General features: G+C 43.9%; 1 protein-coding gene across 1 annotated transcript; it reads right to left on the bottom strand.

Moving 5' to 3' along the window:
* Positions 1 to 10,675: 10,675 nt before the first annotated feature.
* On the bottom strand, positions 10,676 to 11,729 carry LOC109216308 (chlorophyll a-b binding protein 40, chloroplastic-like). The gene has a single exon (XM_019380452.1). It carries the CDS (start codon positions 11,625 to 11,627, stop codon positions 10,839 to 10,841), a length of 789 nt encoding a protein of 262 aa, XP_019235997.1. The 5' UTR covers positions 11,628 to 11,729; the 3' UTR covers positions 10,676 to 10,838.
* Positions 11,730 to 19,319: the final 7,590 nt, after the last annotated feature.

Here is a 19,319-nt window from a genome sequence, read left to right as displayed (position 1 = left end):
TAGTGCTAAAAAGCTAGAAAATATAAGATGTATAGTAGAAAGTGCCTAATTGACTTGTTTGCAAACATGTGATTTTACATAAATCTGGAAGAAAAATCATCGGCCTCTTTATTATATTTCAGTTTCAATTTCAATTTGCTTTGTTATGCAATTTTCCTTGTTGCTTGGAACCAATTGCTGATGGCATCTTTGGACGGGGTCGAATTTGACCGACCACGTCCCTAAGCCAGCACGACCGACCGAATATATGTGAGTCCGGCTAGAAGGACGACTTAGGAATAATAAGAGGGACGACTTCATAATCACGTCGGTCCCTCTATAGCATGTACTTTATTTCTGTCTTTTAATATTTAAGTAAGGCTCCTCTATTATATAAAGGGGGGTCTGAGCCTTGTAAGAGGGAGAGGATTTTTCGCTATTGGAAATACAATCTCTCTAACATTATCTCTCTCTCTGATTTGTATTATCGCTATCTGAACCAATTGCCAAGATCATCCTAGGGTTTATTATCTTTGATTATGATTTACCCCTTCATCTATATTGATTGATTTGCTTAAAAAATGGTAAATAACTTTTGAGTCAAATAATTTGGCGTCGTCTGTGGGGACTTCGATAGTCGAAATCATAGTTCACATCTAGGATATCAAAAACAACAATCAGTGTTCTTCAGACTTCATAGAAACTAACAAATGGCAGATAAAGAATCAAGGCTGAAGATGATAGTAGATGTCTCAACCAACCTCATAGGCCCACTCAACGAAGCCGGTAGAGAAAATACCGCGAATGTAACCCAGGTAGTGTACCGGAGGGGGAGATCTCACCCTCTTCACTCGAAGATCTGACGATTTTGCATGAAAGAGGGACTTCTACATCTGCAGCAAAGGAAACGCCCCCAGTAGTCAAGAAGCTACTAGAGGAATGGCTGACGAACACTCTAAGTAGCATGCTCGAGAAACCACCTCAGGGAAATATCAAAGATTCGTCAACGGCAGATACCGTCGCTGCTGCCGGTGAGCCCAATGTTGTACGAACAAGTAACGCCCACACCGATACCAATGCAAGCGGTGATGCGCTCGCAACCATCCTTAAGAAAATGGAAGAAATGGAGAACGAGCATAAAGCGCTTCGTGATCAAATAAAGGAACACCAGGAAAGGGTAGACAAGATACCTGGTGCCCCTAAACTACTACCGAAACGCGATGTGGGAAGGTTCATCGAGCAACCGTATAGTGAGGAAGCTGCTCCTCACCCAATCCCTAAAACCTTCAAGATGCCACCGTACTTGAAAATATACGATGGGACCACGGATCCGGAAGACCATATGATTCATTATGTGACCGCCGTAAAAGGCAACGACCTATCGAAAGAACAGGTGCCATCCGTGTTGCTGAAAAAGTTTGGTGAAACTTTGACAGGAGGAGCGCTAACATGGTACTCTCAACTGCCAGCCAGATCGATATCGACGTTCGAAGAGATGGCGGACAAGTTTGCCACCGCTCATGCAAGAGCAAAGAAGGCCGAAGCTAGGGTCAACGATATCTTCGCCATCAGGCAAACAACGGGTGAAGGACTCAGGGACTTCCTGGACCGATTCAACAGGGTAAGAATGGGACTGCCAAACGTATCAGAAGGAATGGCGGTCGCAGCTTTCCAAAACGGGTTGAATAGAGACGGATCCAAAGCAACCAAGAAGCTGCTCAACCGACTCATGAAGTATCCCCCCACCACGTGGGAAGAGATTCATAACGCCTATTGCGCCGAAGTGAGAGCGGATGAAGAGATCTTAACGGTCCAAACCAACGACTAACGTCAGTACAATCAGAGGTAAGGAGTGATCGACGCAACGACGGGCGACGGGAACCACTCCCACGCTTCAATAGAGAAAGGCATCAGCCTTACGTCAGAACTCCCAATCCGCCTCCTCCGAGACATCCAGATGCCGTACAGCGACATGCCGCCCCGCTTCGAAAGAAAGAGGTATGCCCCCATTATTATCCGCTCGAAACTTTTGTGTCTCCCCTTCAGAGATAGTGTACGCACTGGAGAAGCTGGGCACGAAGGTGCAGTGGCCACAAAAAATGAAATTAGATCCTAGTGCAAGGAGGTCGAACGTCCTATGCGAATTCCATCAGGAAAGAGGACACTAGACCGAAGATTGCATAGGTCTACGACAGGAGGTAGTCAGAATGCTGAACCAGGGATACCTGAAGGAGCTGCTCAGCGATAAAGGAAGGGCTAATTTCTCCAGAGGACGCGACCAATCCCAAGGACCACCAAAACCACTCCAGCACGCACCATACAGATGATCGTCGGTGGCGGCGATGACTCGGCAATCAACCATGTGAAGTTCACCACCACACACAAGTTAAAGCGCACGATCGCTCACGAACGGTATGATGACTTCGAAGATAGTATCACCTTCGATAAGTCTGATGCCGATGGTTTGTCTTTCCCTCATTACGATGCTTTAGTTATAACTTTACGCATTGTTGATACTGATGTGAAAAGAATCATGGTAGACGACGGAAGCGGCGCGTGTATTATCCACCCAAGAGTCCTCATGCAATTGAGGCTCGAAGATAAGATAATACCGCATTGCATAACACTAACGGGTTTTAACAATGCAGTAGAGCGAACCTCCGGAGAGATATCACTGCCAGTATTGGCGGGAGGAGTCACGCTGGAAACCACATTCCACATCATGAATTAGGAAACGGCCTACAAAGTCATCATAGGGCGTCCATGGATACACGCCATGCGAGCCATCCCCTCGAGTTTCTATCAAGTAATCAAATTTCTCACCCCTTGGGGAATATTCAGCATTCGAGGTGAGCAACGTATCGCCCAGGAATGTTACCGAATCGCCCAAGACTGCACACATACCAAACAGCTGAAGGGAGCTAGCGCGGAAGCATAGCAATCAGCCATGTCGGGAACCAAAATCAACCCGACGACAGAGGTCATTAGGGACCCAGACATCGTAGAAGCTTGCAAAGCGACAGTCGAGAACCTCGACCCGGTCCAGCTGGACGGTACCGACAGTTCAAAGAAAGCCTACATCGGGCACAACCTCTCCGACCCAGGTAAGTACCATGAATTCTTAACTAACCATGCAGATTTATTTGCCTTCTCTCATTCAAATATGCCGGGGATCCCAAAATACATCGCCACTCATAAGCTGAACGTCGACCCACTTTATCCGCTCGTACGGCAGATAAGGAGGAAATTCAACGCCGCAATCAACGAGGCAGTCAATGAAGAGGTAGATAAACTACTAGCCAACGGTTCCATCAGAGAATCGAAATACCCCCAATGGGTCGCCAACGTGGTCATGGTTAAAAAGAAAAGCGGGAAATGGAGAATGTGCGTAGACTTCACCGACCTGAACAAGGCATGCCCAAAGGACTCTTTTCCATTGCCCCATATCGACCAGCTGATCGATGCAACAGCAGGGCACGAACTGCTAAGTTTCTTGGACGCCTACTCTGGCTATAACCAAATCCTAATGGCCGAAGAGGACCAAGAAAAGACAACTTTCATCACCCATCAAGGGACGTACTGCTATAAAGTGATGCCCTTCGGACTGAAAAATGCGGGTGCAACGTACCAAAGGTTGGTCACCAAGATGTTCAAGGAACAGCTCGGTAAGACAGTGGAGGTTTATATCGACGACATGTTAGTGAAATCGGTAAAGAAGGAGGACCATATCGACCATTTAAAGCAAGCCTTCGAGATACTGAGGCAGTATGGGATGAAGTTGAACCTAGAAAAATGCGCCTTCGGCGTGGCCTCGGGAAAATTTCTAGGCTTTCTCGTATCACAACGAGGAATCGAAGTCAACCCGGACCAGATCAAGGCCATAGACACAATACCCGAGGTTCTGAACAGCAAGAAGCAGGTACAGAAACTATCGGGGCGAATAGCTGCCTTATCAAGGTTCATCTCGCGGTCCTCGGACAGATGCCACAAATTCTTCAGTGTGCTGAGGAAAGATCATGGGCTACAATGGAACGAGGAATGCATCGAGGCCCTAAGGAAATTGAAGGCATATCTATCTTCGCCGCCACTGCTCGTCAAAGCAGACCCAGGCGAGTGCCTACTTGTGTATCTAGCAGTATCCGAAGTCGCTGTCAGCGCCGTCTTGGTCCGCGAAAACAAAGGTACGCAGTCCCCTATTTATTATATCAGCAAAACGTTAGTAGATGCCGAGACGAGGTACCCACACCTCGAAAAACTGGCTCTGACGCTGGTCATAGCTTCACGAAAGCTCAGACCTTATTTTCAATGCCATCCATATAGGTAATAACAACCTTCCCCCTAAGAGGCATCCTACACAAACCCGAACTCTCGGGTAGGCTCGCCAAATGGGCCATAGAGCTTAGCGAGCATGACATAACCTACCACCTAAGAACCGCCATCAAGTCGCAGGTACTCGCCGACTTTGTTGCCGACTTCAGTGCCGGGATATTGCCAGAGGTGGAACAAGAGGCCCTCCGTGCCTCTGCTCACATCGACCTCTGGATCCTCTACACTAACGGCACCGCGAATGCCTCGGGATCAGGAATGGGACTCGTCCTCGAAGTCCCCACGGGCAAAATAATTCGCCAGTCCATACGATGCCCCGAGATGACTAACAACGAGGCCGAGTATGAGGCTGTGATTGCAGGCATGAAACTAGCCATCAAATACGGGGCTCGTCGACTCATCCTCCACTGCGACTCTCAACTCGTCGTAAATCAAGTCACCGGGACTTACCAAATCAAAGATCAAAGGCTACAAAAATATCGGTCAAAAATCTGCAAGCTGATGCCTGAGTTCGACGAATGTCTCTTCGAGCAAATCCCCAGGGCACAAAACGTCGAGGCAGATAGCCTAGCTAAACTAGCCGCAGCCACCAAAAATATCAACAAAGAAAATATGGTCACTCTCCTCCATTCAGCCGTCGACCACGTCGAGGTATTCTCTTTATACTTGACTTAGGACTGGCGCAACCAGCTTGTATCCTACCTGCAGGACGGAACACTCCCATGCTACAAAAAAGAAGCCAAGAAACTTCGGGTGCAAGCTGCCTGGTACAGCCTGATAAATCACGATCTCTACAAGAGAACGTTTGGTGGTCCCCTTGCTATGTGCCTCGGGCCACATAAAACGAGGCAAGTACTAGAAGAGGTGCAAGAGGGCCATTGTGGAGCCCATATAGGGAACCGCGCCCTTGTCCGATGCCTCATCCGCGCCGGTTATTACTGGCCTACCATGAAAAAAAAAGCAACAGATTATGTTCGAAGATGCGAGCAGTGCCAAAAGTACGCACCCATGATACACCAGGCGGGGGAACTCCTCCATTCAGTCACCTCACCATGGCCCTTCATAAAGTGGGGAATGGATATAATCGGCCCCCTACCGGCAGGACGAGGAAAGGTACGCTTCTTTTAGTTTTGACTGACTATTTTTCTAAATGGGTGGAAGCAGGTGCGTACGCACAAATACGCGAGCAAGAGGTCATCGCATTTATATGGAAATATCATATGCCGTTTCGGCATCCCCAAAGAAATCAGCTGTGACAATGGGCCCCAGTTCATCGGTAGAAAAATAACCGAATTCTTCGAGAAATGGCACATCAAGCGGATACTCTCCACTCCGTATCATCCCGTTGCCAACGGCCAAGCCGAGTCTTCCAACAAAACGATATTGAACATATTGAAAAAGAAGCTCGAAGAAGCTAAAGGGCTATGGCCCGAATTACTACCTGAAGTATTATGGGCATACCGGACTACGCCCAAATCCAGCACGGGAGAAACACCGTACTCACTGGTCTACGGGATCGATGCAGTCATACCCGTCGAGATCGGAGAACCAAGCCTGAGATATTCCCATACCAGCGGAGCAGATAACGACGAAAGCAGGTTACAAGATCTAGACGAAGCCGAAGAACGAAGAGACATGGCCCATATAAGAATGACAGCCCAAAAACAGCAGGCGGAAAGATATTACAACAAGAAAGCCAAAGTAAGATCGCTCAAAGTCGGCGACTACGTCCTCAAGGCCAAAACACTGGCATCGAAAGACCCGAATGAAGGAAAATTGGGGACCAACTGGGACGGACCATACAAAATCATAGCAGCGGCGAACAAAGGAGCGTTCCAACTAGAAACGATGGACGGAAAACCGCTCCAAAACAATTGGAACGTCGCCCACCTCAAATAGTTTTCTCGGGGAGGTTTTCAACGAGGCGGCAAGGGGATACCCGGTGGAACAGGAGCGTAGGTTCACCATATCGGCCAATCGACACGGTCCATAGGCCAATATAGTGAAGGGACTACACTAGTTATTCTCCATTGTATGAACAGGTCTCCATTGTACGTACAAAAATCTCCATTGAATGAATAGAAATCTCCATCAAATGAACAGAAATCTCCATTGAATGAACAGAAATCTCCACTGGACGAAATAAGAGTTAATCTCCATTACACGAACAAGAGTTAATCCCAATGGCCAAGGCCATCGACATCGGTTCGACCTTCCTCGAACCACGACGGATACTACTTCGACGACAGTCGAAGCAACATCCTAATAGCCAAGGCCATCGACATCGGTTCGACCTCGCTCGAACCACGACGGATACTACTTCGACGACAGTCGAAGCAACATCCTAATGGCCACAGCCATCGACATCGGTTCGACCTCGCTCGAACCACGACGGATACTACTTCGACGACAGTCGAAGCAACATCCTAATGGCCAAGGCCATCGACATCGGTTTGACCTCGCTCGAACCACGACGGATACTACTTCGACGACAGTCGAAGCAACATCCTAATGGCCAAGGCCATCAATATCGGTTCGACCTCGCTCGAACCATGACGGATACTACTTCGACGACAGTCGAAGCAACATCCTAATGGCAAGGGCCATCGACATCGATTCGACCTAGCTCGAACCACGACGGATACTACTTCGACGACAGTCGAAGCAATATCCTAATGGCCAAGGCCATCGACATCGGTTCGACCTCGCTCGAACCACGACGGATACTACTTCGACGACAGTCGAAGCAATATCCTAATGGCCAAGGCCATCGACATCGGTTCGACCTCGCTCGAACCACGACGGATACTACTTCGACGACAGTCAAAGCAACATCCTAATGGCCAAGGCCATCAACATCGGTTCGACCTCGCTCAAACCACGACGGATACTTCGACGACAGTCGAAGCAAAATCCTAATGGCCAAGGCCATCGACATCGGTTCGACCTCGCTCGAACCACGGCACGACCCTTTAACGAACGGCAAGAACAACCTCTAGAAGGCTAAGCATTACAAAAGAAAACCCAAAAAAAGGGAAGGCACCAAATGGACGAAGCAGCAAAAATAAAACTTATATTACAACAAAAATATATTTACATTCGCCCCCGCGGACGAGCTCCAATATACTATACAAGCCAAAAATATACATTGTACAAGTTTATAACTGCCCGTCACCCCCTGGGAGGTAAACGTCATTGTACCAGGAACTGGAATCGAGCCAGTTGACGTCTTCAGAAGCAGGCCCCTCCCCATCGGGAGAGTCGGGGTAATAACCACAAGCCTCACGAGTAGTGCGAGCCTCGTCTCACCGCGCCTGAACTTCCTCCTCCGTCGCCCGGCCTACGGCATGAAGCTCTCTATACACGTCGAGCTTAGCCTCCGCAAAAACCCACATCTCATGCGCACTACGACGCATACTCCGACCAGGCGAGGGGCGAGATGAGGAAGGCTGAGAAAGTCCATTGTTCTCCGCCATCCTGGCGTCGAGCTCGGCGGTCAGATCCGCCACCCTCCGCTGCAGGTCGACGTTCTCCTCCGCCACGCCACGGCTCAGCTCAAGCTCGTCATCCTTCATCCCGAGAAGCACCTCCAACTCGCTGTTACGAGCCACGGCCTTCATCAGCTCGCTATCCGCCTCCTCCAGCTCAGCTCCCCTGCGTTCCAACTGGGGCTGCCCCCGTTCAACCACCTCTCGGTGCTTAGAGCGATACTTTCGATACTTTTTTAGCATCTTTTTGTAGAGGGCCGTCCGTTTTTGCTCACGGCGTCCCCTCTCCACCTCCAAATCAAGGGTCTAAAAAGAAAAGCAGAAATAAGCACGCCTCAAATAAGTCTTACAACACGCAGAAGGGAGAAAGGAAATAAGGATTACCTGCAAAGCCATGCCGGAAACCCTTCGTGATAGCTCTGCATCCTCCACAGTACTGAGCGTCTTGCTCTCGGAGGCGGCACACAGCAGGGTAAGGGCCGAGGCAGCCTGTTCGCTGTTCAACAGTAAGTTGTAAGCCGCTGGAATCGTAATACGATGGTCGGACCCATCCACCATCATCTCCACGTGGGTAAGGCCACCCACAAACTCGTCAACATCCCCTGAGCGATGTCAGAGTCCGATTTCTCCGCTTCCTCGCCAGGTCCTTCGATGTTGGTCGATGACCCTCCCTCAACGGCATACGCAGAACTAGCAGCGGGAACGACACTCCTCTGTTGAGCTGACCTCCCAGATAGAATGGCGTCGGCCATGAATGGTCTATGCGTTGGCCGAGGCACCTCACTTCCTTCGGCTTCGGTAGCCACCCCCTTGCCCTTCTCGAGTCGCCTCCGTTTTCTTTCTAACGACTCCTCGCCATCGGAGGGTTCATCCACGGGTTGCATAGCCGGCGCCAGCGATGTCGACTCCCACATAACCATGGTCGTAGATTCGAACAGACTCGATCAGTATATCATGAGCGTCTGAGGCAACATCGGATCGCTTGAGAGCGGGGACTGGCGCCCTCTTCCTAGAAGCGCCTCGAGCTGTCGCCATAAAAATAAGTGAGCAGGGTTGCAGAATTTACAAAGCAAAAATCGGAAATCTACCTGAAGAGACTTTGGAGCCATAACGCTGCATCAAGGCAGGCCAAGTGCGGGTCTCTTCCGCGTAGGGAAGCAAGCCAGCAACCCATCCCCTAAGGTTGGCAACAGGCCGGGGCGGATGAGCCATAGATGCAATACAAAGGTTAGAGTTGTGACAGTCACGGGTAACACGGAATTTGACAAACTACAAATACTTACGTTTCGAGTTCCACCTCTCTGGGAATCCGGCAGGGTTAGAGACCACGTGCTCGGTCCTAATGAAAAAATATTTACTCCAGAACCCACGACTTGCTCGGTCGTCGGTTTTGACCACCAATCCTTTCGTACCACGGCCTCTCAAGTGCACCATGGTCCCTCTTAGATAGCAGGCACTGAACAACTGTAGGAGGTGATGGATCGTGACTTCACATCCGGCCAACTCCGCAAACGTGGTCAGCAGCCGAAGCACCTTCAGAGTGTACGACGTAAGTTGAGCCGGACACACGTTATAGAACCGGCAGAACTCCTCCGCCAAAGGGAAAAGAGGGAGGTTGTAACCAATCGAAAAGGGGTATTCATAAAAGGTACAATACCCTGGCCTGTGAACATCCACGTGATCCCTCCCCGCCGGAACCATCTCTACGTGGGCGGGTATGCCGTATTTCACGCGGAGGTCATCCAAGTGATTCTGTAATGACTCGGAAAACTCTGGAGCCGGAATGGGAGAGTCCTTACTGAAATCACTTCGAGATGAGATATGCTTTGGCAATAATGCCTCCACAGTAAGAGCACTGACGTCCTCTTCCCCCTCCACCTCTCCACCATCGGAAGGTGGCGGCACGTTCAATGGGGAAGCCGTCGGGACCCTCTCGTCGCTTCGGCGAGGTTTAGGCATGATCTCGGTGAAGAAAAAGTTGTGCACAACCCAACAAAGAAAAAGGAGAGTTTCGATCGAATGAAAATGCACCAGAATGTGAAAATATACACTGAAGGGTTGGAATGCTCTTGCAAATGACCAAAGTTTGAATCAAGTTAAACCCTTCTCCTATTTTTAGGGTTGGGTGGCGCCAGAATCGAAGAGGCAGACGTCGAATCGGCACGGGAAACCAGGCGCCAAAAGCTTCTGATTCCCTGCCTCGAGAATACGCGCAATGATGACGCATACGAATGCTGACGTCACACGGGGAAAGGCGTTCCGCTTTGACGCTCTGACAGTCATGATTACTATCTCCTGCCTGTCACGTCACAACTCTTTGACAAAGTCAAACTCTCCCAGAACGGAGGTACCGATTCCGCCCATCGAGGACGCATTCGCTGCGACCCCGACGAGCGGAGGGACTAACTGTATGGGGTCGAATTTGACCGACCACGTCCCTAAGCCAGCACGACCGACCAAATATATGTGAGTCCGGCTAGAAGGACGACTTAGGAATAATAAGAGGGACGACTTCATGATCATGTTGGCCCCTCTATAGCATGTACTTTATTTCTGTCTTTTAATATTTAAGTAAGGCTCCTCTATTATATAAAGGGGGGGGTCTGAGCCTTGTAAGAGGGAGAGGATTTTTCGCTATTGGAAATACAATCTCTCTAACATTATCTCTCTCTGATCTCTCGAAGATTATCACTCTCTCTCTCTCTCATTTGTATTATCGCTATCTGAACCAATAGCCAAGATCATCCTAGGGTTTATTATCTTCGATTACGATTTACTCATTCATCTATATTGATTGATTTGCTTAAAAAGTGGTAAACAACTTTTGAGTCAAATAATCTTTGTTCCAAGATTTCTGCATTGCTAACTTGGGAACACTTCTCCCACCTTGTAACTTGTATTTGATTTATGAAAAGTACTGAACTGAGAAATAACAATTTTTGGAGACCGAACAAATTTCATATATTGTCATTTTCTTGTAATTCACAATAACTTTACAAAGCAATCAAACAACCAAGCAATAGAACAGACTCTTTTTTAACAACTTCATTTGCCGGGGACGAAGTTTGTGGCATATGCCCAAGCATTATTGTTAACGGGGTCGGTAAGATGGTCAGCAAGGTTCTCCAATGGACCCTTCCCAGTGACGATAGCTTGAACAAAGAATCCAAACATGGAGAACATAGCAAGTCTGCCATTCTTGATTTCCTTTACTTTAAGCTCAGCAAAAGCTTCCGGGTCATCTGCAAGGCCCAATGGGTCGAAACTACCACCGGGGTAAAGTGGGTCAACAACCTCACCAAGAGGCCCACCAGCAACACGGTAACCCTCAACGGCTCCCATCAACACAACTTGGCAAGCCCAAATGGCCAAGATGCTTTGTGCGTGGACCAAACTTGGGTTGCCCAAGTAGTCAAGTCCACCCTCGCTGAAAATCTGCGATCCAGCTTTGAACCATACAGCTTCACCAAACTTGACACCGTTACGGGCCAAGAGCTCAGGAAAGACACAACCAAGAGCTCCAAGCATGGCCCATCTGCAGTGGATAACCTCTAGCTCACGGTTCTTGGCAAAAGTTTCCGGATCGGCTGAAAGTCCAGCAGTATCCCAACCGTAATCACCAGGAAATTCACCAGTCAAGTAACTTGGGGATTCACCAGAGAATGGGCCCAAATACTTGACACGGTCAGGACCGTACCATGGGCTACTCGAGGAGACAGGCTTAGCTTTGGTAACAGTCTTCCTCATGGTGACTTTTCCATTTCCAGTGATTTCAGAGGAAGATGGTGAGAGCTTTACTGCCTTTCCGGCAAAAGAAGGGGAAGAGAGAGACATTGTAGCAGCTGCCGTTGTTGAAGGAAGATAAGAAAGTACGTAGTCTTGACTGCAGCTACTACAGAGAAAGAAGAGTTGATTTGTTGCTTGAGTTTCATATGCCTTGCACCAAGTGTATATAAATTATTCAGAAGGACCAAAGTCCTTATCCTAGAATATCGTTATCTGTTTTCTGATTGGTGGATGACAAGTTTAACTTGGTTGTCCATTTGACAAAGTTCAGCACCATTAAACATGTCTAGATTTTTTCAGATACATTTTGTCTAAAAAATCTAACCCAATACAGATTTCATCTGTTACCGCCAATATTAAGTTGCCACGTTTCATAGTGGATTATTGCGAAATCCAGTTGACCAAGAGCGCATATATTAGAGCAACTCATGGCCATGCATGCAGTCGTTCACACACTTCTGTTTGGCTGGCTATAAAATAATAGGACCATTACTTGTATGAGTGGTGTATATACTAATATACCTCTTCATGAAACAAAATAAAAATAAATAAAATAAAAAACTTGAAATTTAGATAATGCAAGTCCAAGTGTCCCAACAGCTTAGCTCCCATGGTTAACTTGGGTTTGTTGACCAAAAATATAACACTACAAGAAAAATGACTTCTAGAGACGAGAAAAATGGTCCCTAAAAGTCTAATTCTGGTCCCAGAATATATATAGCGACCAGGTAAAACTGGTCGTCACCGTTTGCTAGATCCTCTGTCGTTAAAGGCTATTAACGATGGGTTTGACATCTGGTCCCTAGATATGTTTGGCGACCAGACTAATACTGGTCCTTGAAAGGTATTAACGACTAGTTGTAATATGGTCCTTAAATAATCACTACTAGAAATCCGGAAAAAAACGACCACAAAAAGCGACCACTGTTGGTCGCTTATTGGCCAAAAAGCGACCAAACGTGCCTGGTCGATATTAAGCTGGTTCCTTTACCTTAGGGACCAAAGTTGGTCGCTAATTAGCGACCAACTTTGGTCTCTCAAGTCAAAGGACCAAATATTCCGGTAAAGACACTGGCGACCAACTTTGGTCGCTATATTATTTTAATATTATAAATTTTGCGACCAAAGTTGGTCTCATTTGTGTAAATTTTGTTTTTTTATTTATTATTAATTATAAAGTAGCGACCAACTTTGGTCTGTATATGAAATATTATATTTTAAAATCTGAAAAATGGCGACCAATGTTGGTCGCTATACTATAAATTTTTTAATTATTTTTTTAAATAAGCGACCAAAGTTGGTCGCTAAATACATGAATTAATTTTTTTATTTATTAATAAGCGACCAACCCTGGTCGCCATATTTCCAGAAATTATTATTTTTCTGGTAAATAGCGACCAATCTTGGTCGCTACTTGGGAAATCTGGGTTAAATAGCGACCAACCTTGGTCGCTATTTCACAAAAAATTATTTTTTTTAATAGAAATGCGACCAAATAGCGACCAAAGTTGGTTGCTTTTCTTGGTATATTGCTGGCAGGAACTGCCTCTTTTGGCAGCTACACCACCTGCCAGCTTACCAAAATTCCTAAATAGGCAAATATGCCAATAACAGCAACAACAAGCAACAACAACAACAACAACAACAATTATAACGAACAAAGTATAAAGTTCAATAGAACTTTATACTTTAAGCTAATTAGCAAACTAATAAGTTAAATGTTATTACAGAACCATTCGAAAACCAATTGTATTTGTCTAGCATAAACTAATAAGTTCAAAGATTGTTCTCTACATCATTATCATCACCGTCCGATGAACTTTCTTCACCATGACGGTATCTAGAATGGGCTATTTGTCGATGATGGGAAGAATGACCACGGGGAGGACGGGAGAAATGAGCATGGGGAAGGCGAGCCTCTGGCGATGACTCATGAGACCGGGGAATTGGAAAATTGCCAGAAGCTAGGAGAGTTTTGATCTGCTCTTGCATGCCCTTGCACTGAGCTTGCATGCCAGAGTACTGCATATCTCTAAGCCGTTCTCTCTCCTTAGCGGCTTCTAGCTCGGATGTGAGCTTTGTCACAGTCTCTCGCATAGAGGAGAGGCTCTCCCCATCAAGTTACTCGGCTTGGGAGGAAGTCCCTATTCCTTGAATTTCACACTTATAGCGATGGAATTTCTTATTAGGAAGCCCGTATACCTTCCCCCCTTTTGGACCGCCAGCAGCCTGCGTCCACATTCTCTCAGCATCCTCATCCGATAGTTGGATTGGCACGCCGGACTCATTAGGTGGCTGACTGCGTATGAATTGCTCCACTTCAGCTGTGAAGCGACCCTATAAGAAAAATAATATGTGAATTACTATTTCCAAATTTATATAAAAGTAAATCAAAATTCTTAATGAAAAGTGAAAACGTACATGTACAGTCGAGGCTCGGCCCTCGACCCACCTTTCTTGGTCCGTCTCTTTCTTCTTCTTCTTCTTCATAATATGAGTCTCCTTGAAGAGCTCATCTTGATTCATCGGATGCCCCAACTTTTTTTTCTGAAAACTCATAAATTTTAGTTAATAAACAAAATACATATACTAAGAAAATTAAAATAAACTAAGCAATTACGTACCATTCTTCGTTTTATCGTCCCTAGGCTGACCGTACCTCCAGTGTGCAAGGATCCTCCCTTCTCAGATGCCCGGGCTTTCTTTCCTTTTTCGCTCTTCTCTAAGAACTCTGCTGTAAGCCATTGCATTTGCAAATCATCCCATAAATCCTGAAGCATCCAGCCAGGCTTCTGGTTCAACTGCCTAGCTTTGGAGAAACAATGGGACAACCGCTTTCGAGCTTTGAGATGGAAGTTTGCAGCCACTTCCGCGCTATAGCGGTGTTCCCATACACACTTGATCTGTATTTCAAAAGTCAAGTATTATATGGAAATATCATATTTAGATGGAAATATCATAAAAGCTATATTCGATATATTATACTTAGCTTTTATTAGCTAATAATTATTCAAAAGTTAAGTTCATTAACTGCTTATAATATAATATTAGCTAAAAGCTAATAAATGATTATACTGCTTAAAAGAATATTTATACCTTAAATTGATTGAAGATTGCCTCCTTGAGAGCGAATGGGAATTCACTCCAAGTCGCATAAGGACCATCATAAAGCTTTCTGGTGGCTTTGGTGATGATCCTTGTAGTAACATTACCAGGGATGAAACTGCAATTTTATTTAAAAAAACACATTAGTATCTTAGTAAAACTGTACTAGACAAAAAAAGTTAAAATAACAAATAACTCTTACCCGTCACCCTCAGGGACTATGATGATCCTGCCATATTCATCATAATGCACCTCCTCGTCATTAGTAGCATCATTGTCCGAAGCATGTACATCAGAGGCATGTGTGGAAGGTGTAGGGGGGTCAGAGCTAGTATCTCGCAGGCGAAGGCCTGCAATAGATGGAGTCCCAGATGAAGATGGCTGCGAGCCCTGTGAGTGCGACACAGCTGTATGGGTCGCAAGTGGATGAGACACAGATAGCTGTGACCCGAGTGGCTGTGACACGGATGGCTGTGATCCATGTGGATGTGACATGGATCGATGCGATCCATGAGCTGCTGATGGATGCGATCTATGTGGATGTGAGACAGGTGGACTGTATGTAGGTCGTACAGTCCTATGGCCCTGTGAAGAAAGACCTGGCGTCTGCACGAAGGTGTAGGGATGGACATGCGCTGGCAGCTCAGAATAGCCCTGGGGTGGAGGCGCAGGCACAGGCATCTGTGAAGAGGCAGGAACGGATTGAGTAGTACCTTCTACCCTCCTCTTTTGTTTCCTAGGCTTTTCTCTACCCCGAGAACCAGTAGGATCACTGTTACCTCGATCCTTGCCTGACATCTGCATGACATAATACAAAGTTAGATTGAAACATATAAAGAAACTAGCTATAACATGAGTTATTAAAGAAACCAACTTTTTTAAATCTGATCGACGTATAGTTCCTCGTCCGAGAATTCTTCTTCCTCACTAGTTTGAGCTTCATCAGTTGATTCTTCTTCCTCGTTTTCTATAATTCTTACTTCATCCATATCAACTTCTTCCAATATGTGTTCAGGATGTTCCAAATCATTTTCTAAAACTTCGTCCACTATTTGGTGAACACTGGAGATATCGTTTTGATATGCAACATCTAACACATTCTCGACTTCTACCCTACCCACAGGCTTAGTTTTTATTACAACCCACCAATCAGCCTTATTCCGCCGCAATGGATAAGGAGCATAATACACTTGCCTAACATTATGTGCAATTATGAAAGGATCATAGCGATCATACTCCCTCGTATGATTAACCTCAATTATGTTGTATTGATTGTGTACTCTTGTACCTCTTGTTGGATGTGGGTCAAACCACTTGCATCTAAAGAGTATCAATTTCTTATTTGGCCAACCTGTATATTCTAGTTCTATTATTTCTTTGAGCACACCATAATAATCAATANATATATAGACACACACGCACGCTTCGTAGTACTATTCATCCCTTGTATTACAAAAGTGTTAACGGCTAACATTTATATTCTTTATTTACTAAATACAAAAGTGATTTTTAATTTTGACCTTTGTTGACCTAAATAGCGACCAACTTTGGTCGCTAAACATACATAATTTTAAATTAGCGACCCAAGTTGGACGCTAAACTTGAATCAAATTTATTTATCTTTTTTATTATATTTAAAATATTAACCGGGTCCCAGCTTAGCGATCAAAGTTGGTCTATACTCTACTGAGCAACCAACATTGGTCGCTAAAGTTGAATTATATTTATTTATATTTTATAATTTTTTTTAAACAAAATTATAATTATTAAAATTTTATAACTGGGTCCCAAATTAGCGACCAAAGTTGGTCTCAACCTGTTTTCTCTTTATATAGCGACCAACCTTGGTCGCTAATTTTAAATTTTATTTATTTATATTTTGTTATTTTTTAAAAATAATGTTATAATTATTAAAATTTAATAAGTGGGTCCGAGGAAGCGACCAACATTGGTCGCTAATCTGAGTAATTCTTTGACCAAGCAAGTCTGACCAGTCCGGTCAACAGTTTGACAAAATTTTCGACCAAGTTGCGACCAACGTTGGTCGCTAATTTATTTAAAATTATTATTATATTATTTTCACCAGTTTAGCGACCAACTTTGGTCGCTTTTGTTGGGAAACCAACTTTGATCGCTAAAATTTTGGTCGCTTTATGCTGGAATTCTAGTAGTGAATTTCAGGGACTAGAAAGATGGTCTTTACTGCAAATCAATGTCGTGTAGTATTTAGTGCCTTTAAACATTTAGCGACGAGTTTACCGGTCCTAAAACGCTTTAAGGACAAGAAGATCTGGTCATTAATCTTATTAAGGACCAAGCATGGGTGATCCTAACTTCTAATTTTTCATAAATTCTCAAATCATATATATATATATCATTCTACAAATAGAAAATTTACTCACAAAAAGATAATATAATGATAGATATGGTTCCATATATATATATATATATATATATATATATAAATATAATAATTAAGGACAAAAAGTGAATAGTATATGTTAGTGGTACTGTACAGCCATGATCGAACATTTTTTGGAACCCTTTAGCAAAAGATCTAGTTAACATCCCTACACTTAATATAATATTTTGTCCAACATTTCTAGCAAAGTAAAAGTCAGCTTGACTATCTTCAAAACCAACATCTTGATTTGTAAATTTTAGCCTCCAAACCTGTAAAAATATTCAAAAAAATTTCTTTTAATAAGTTTGTAAATATCACTAGAAAACTATATTAAATAATTTTTTCAATTTTACTCTAATAATAATTTGACCTCTTACCTGAAAAAGTGTTCAAATTCACCAAGTGTAATATATATACACTTCAAAAATAAAACAATTAGCAATATAAACGAGGCTGCATGAATATAAACAAAAACGAATTAGAAAAACTATGTGTTATATAACCGTCGTGTCATTATGAAAACCTAAAAGGGTAATCCTCTACCAAGAACTGCAAATTTAGTTTCAAGTTAAACATCTAGGCAATAGCTTATATGTACTTTATGAAAATCTAGGAATTAAAGTCCAAATTTAAAAAAAGATCATATTCTATACAATAGAGCAACCAGCAAAGAGATACATAATCAAAGCCAGAGCCAAAATTAAGAGAGTAAATACCTTTAATTATCTTTTAGTATTTGAAACTATACGAAGGAAATGGATCCTCAATCAAGAAGTGAGCATAGAGCCAGAGTCAAAAGTAATGCACCAAGACAGAAAGAAAAAAATATTTGCAGTTCTTGGTAGAGAATTACAAATGTAAATGCTGTACAAATTGCTCTAATCTGTAACCAATAACCATACACATGCAAGAAAAAAACCCATAAATCATACATAGGAAAAGAAGAGTGTTTTCAACTGCATACTCAGATATTAGTACAAAAAACGAGCACATTCGATTTTCTAAACTGAGTGTAGTCATGTCCTTTAGTAATGAGACCGAATATTTAGTCCCCCTTACTCTTTTTTGCCAGTCTCAAAGCAAAATAGAGAAAGGAGGATGGACATTATTTATGGTATATAAATATATAACTTATGACATGTTTATATATTTTGTCAGAAGGTATATTATAAGCTTTCCACTAACATATTTTTCCGTGAAACACATTTGCTAAGCAGAGAGAATATACTCTTATATGCCCATATGAAACACATTCATACATCCAATATTAATGTAATACAGAACAACTAAAGTTTTACGTTTGACTTAGAAGGATCAAACTGAAATTCAGAGGAGAGGTTAATAAGAAACAAAACCATACTCATTGTTAATAAGAAACAAAACCAGTAGATAGACCATCAACATTTCCTTTATTATTCTCCACCCCACTTTTCAACGCAATACCATACAAGTAACAATACCATACTCATTGATCAACAAGTTAAATGGAATATTACTGGGAGATTTTTCAGCTTTAAAAAGTTGTACTTTAGCTATTATAGTAGCATGAAACTTACTAACACTTTAAGTATTTTATACTAGTTGCAGCAGTCTAATTATAAGATGTTCACCCATTGAGAGTAGTCTTACAAGTTGTAACAGTATAGTTGAGACTAGTTGCAGCAATCTCATTATTAGTTGCAAACAGAACACATCTTTTAAGCCAAGTAACACACTAGTTGCAACAGAATTTTACTAATTGCAGCAATATTGTATTCAAATATTTATTAACTAAAAAATTATTGAAATGAGTAAGTTGTTACTAACTTGGTATGTTCATCAATGGTCATTCTCCTGATATGGTGATGCCGAAGGCTGAACATTAGTGTGTTGAGCCACCGGAGGCTGGACATTAGAGTGTTGACCTAAGAAAAATTCTTTTAGTTCCTTCAGTTCTTTCACCTCATCTTCTACAGTAGACAATCGATCCTTCAATGATTGGTTTTGGTCTAGAGCTGAACGTAACTCAGATCTTAATTCGGCTTTTGAGGAACCACCATCTTTCATGTCCTTTGCTATTACTCCATCCCCAAAGCCAAATACATGACTACGAGTTTGAGGTCCAAAGCATTTTTCCACTATCTCTATGTTAGGAAGAGATGTGTCACGACCCCAACCCCGGTCGTGATGGCGCCCAACGCACTGCTAGGCAAGCCCGACCAATGAACAACCTTAATCCAATTCGTTATACA

The sequence above is a fragment of the Nicotiana attenuata genome, unplaced genomic scaffold, assembly GCF_001879085.1.
Source record: "Nicotiana attenuata strain UT unplaced genomic scaffold, NIATTr2, whole genome shotgun sequence".
In the NCBI taxonomy this organism is placed as follows: domain Eukaryota; kingdom Viridiplantae; phylum Streptophyta; class Magnoliopsida; order Solanales; family Solanaceae; genus Nicotiana; species Nicotiana attenuata.
The sequence above is the reverse complement of the archived record's forward strand: the minus strand, read 5'-3'. Positions and strand labels throughout refer to the sequence as shown.

Bases quoted from the DNA above. Each gene is read 5' to 3' on its own strand.
- LOC109216308 (XM_019380452.1), bottom strand. From the start codon at position 11,627: ATGTCTCTCTCTTCCCCTTCTTTTGCCGGAAAGGCAGTAAAGCTCTCA.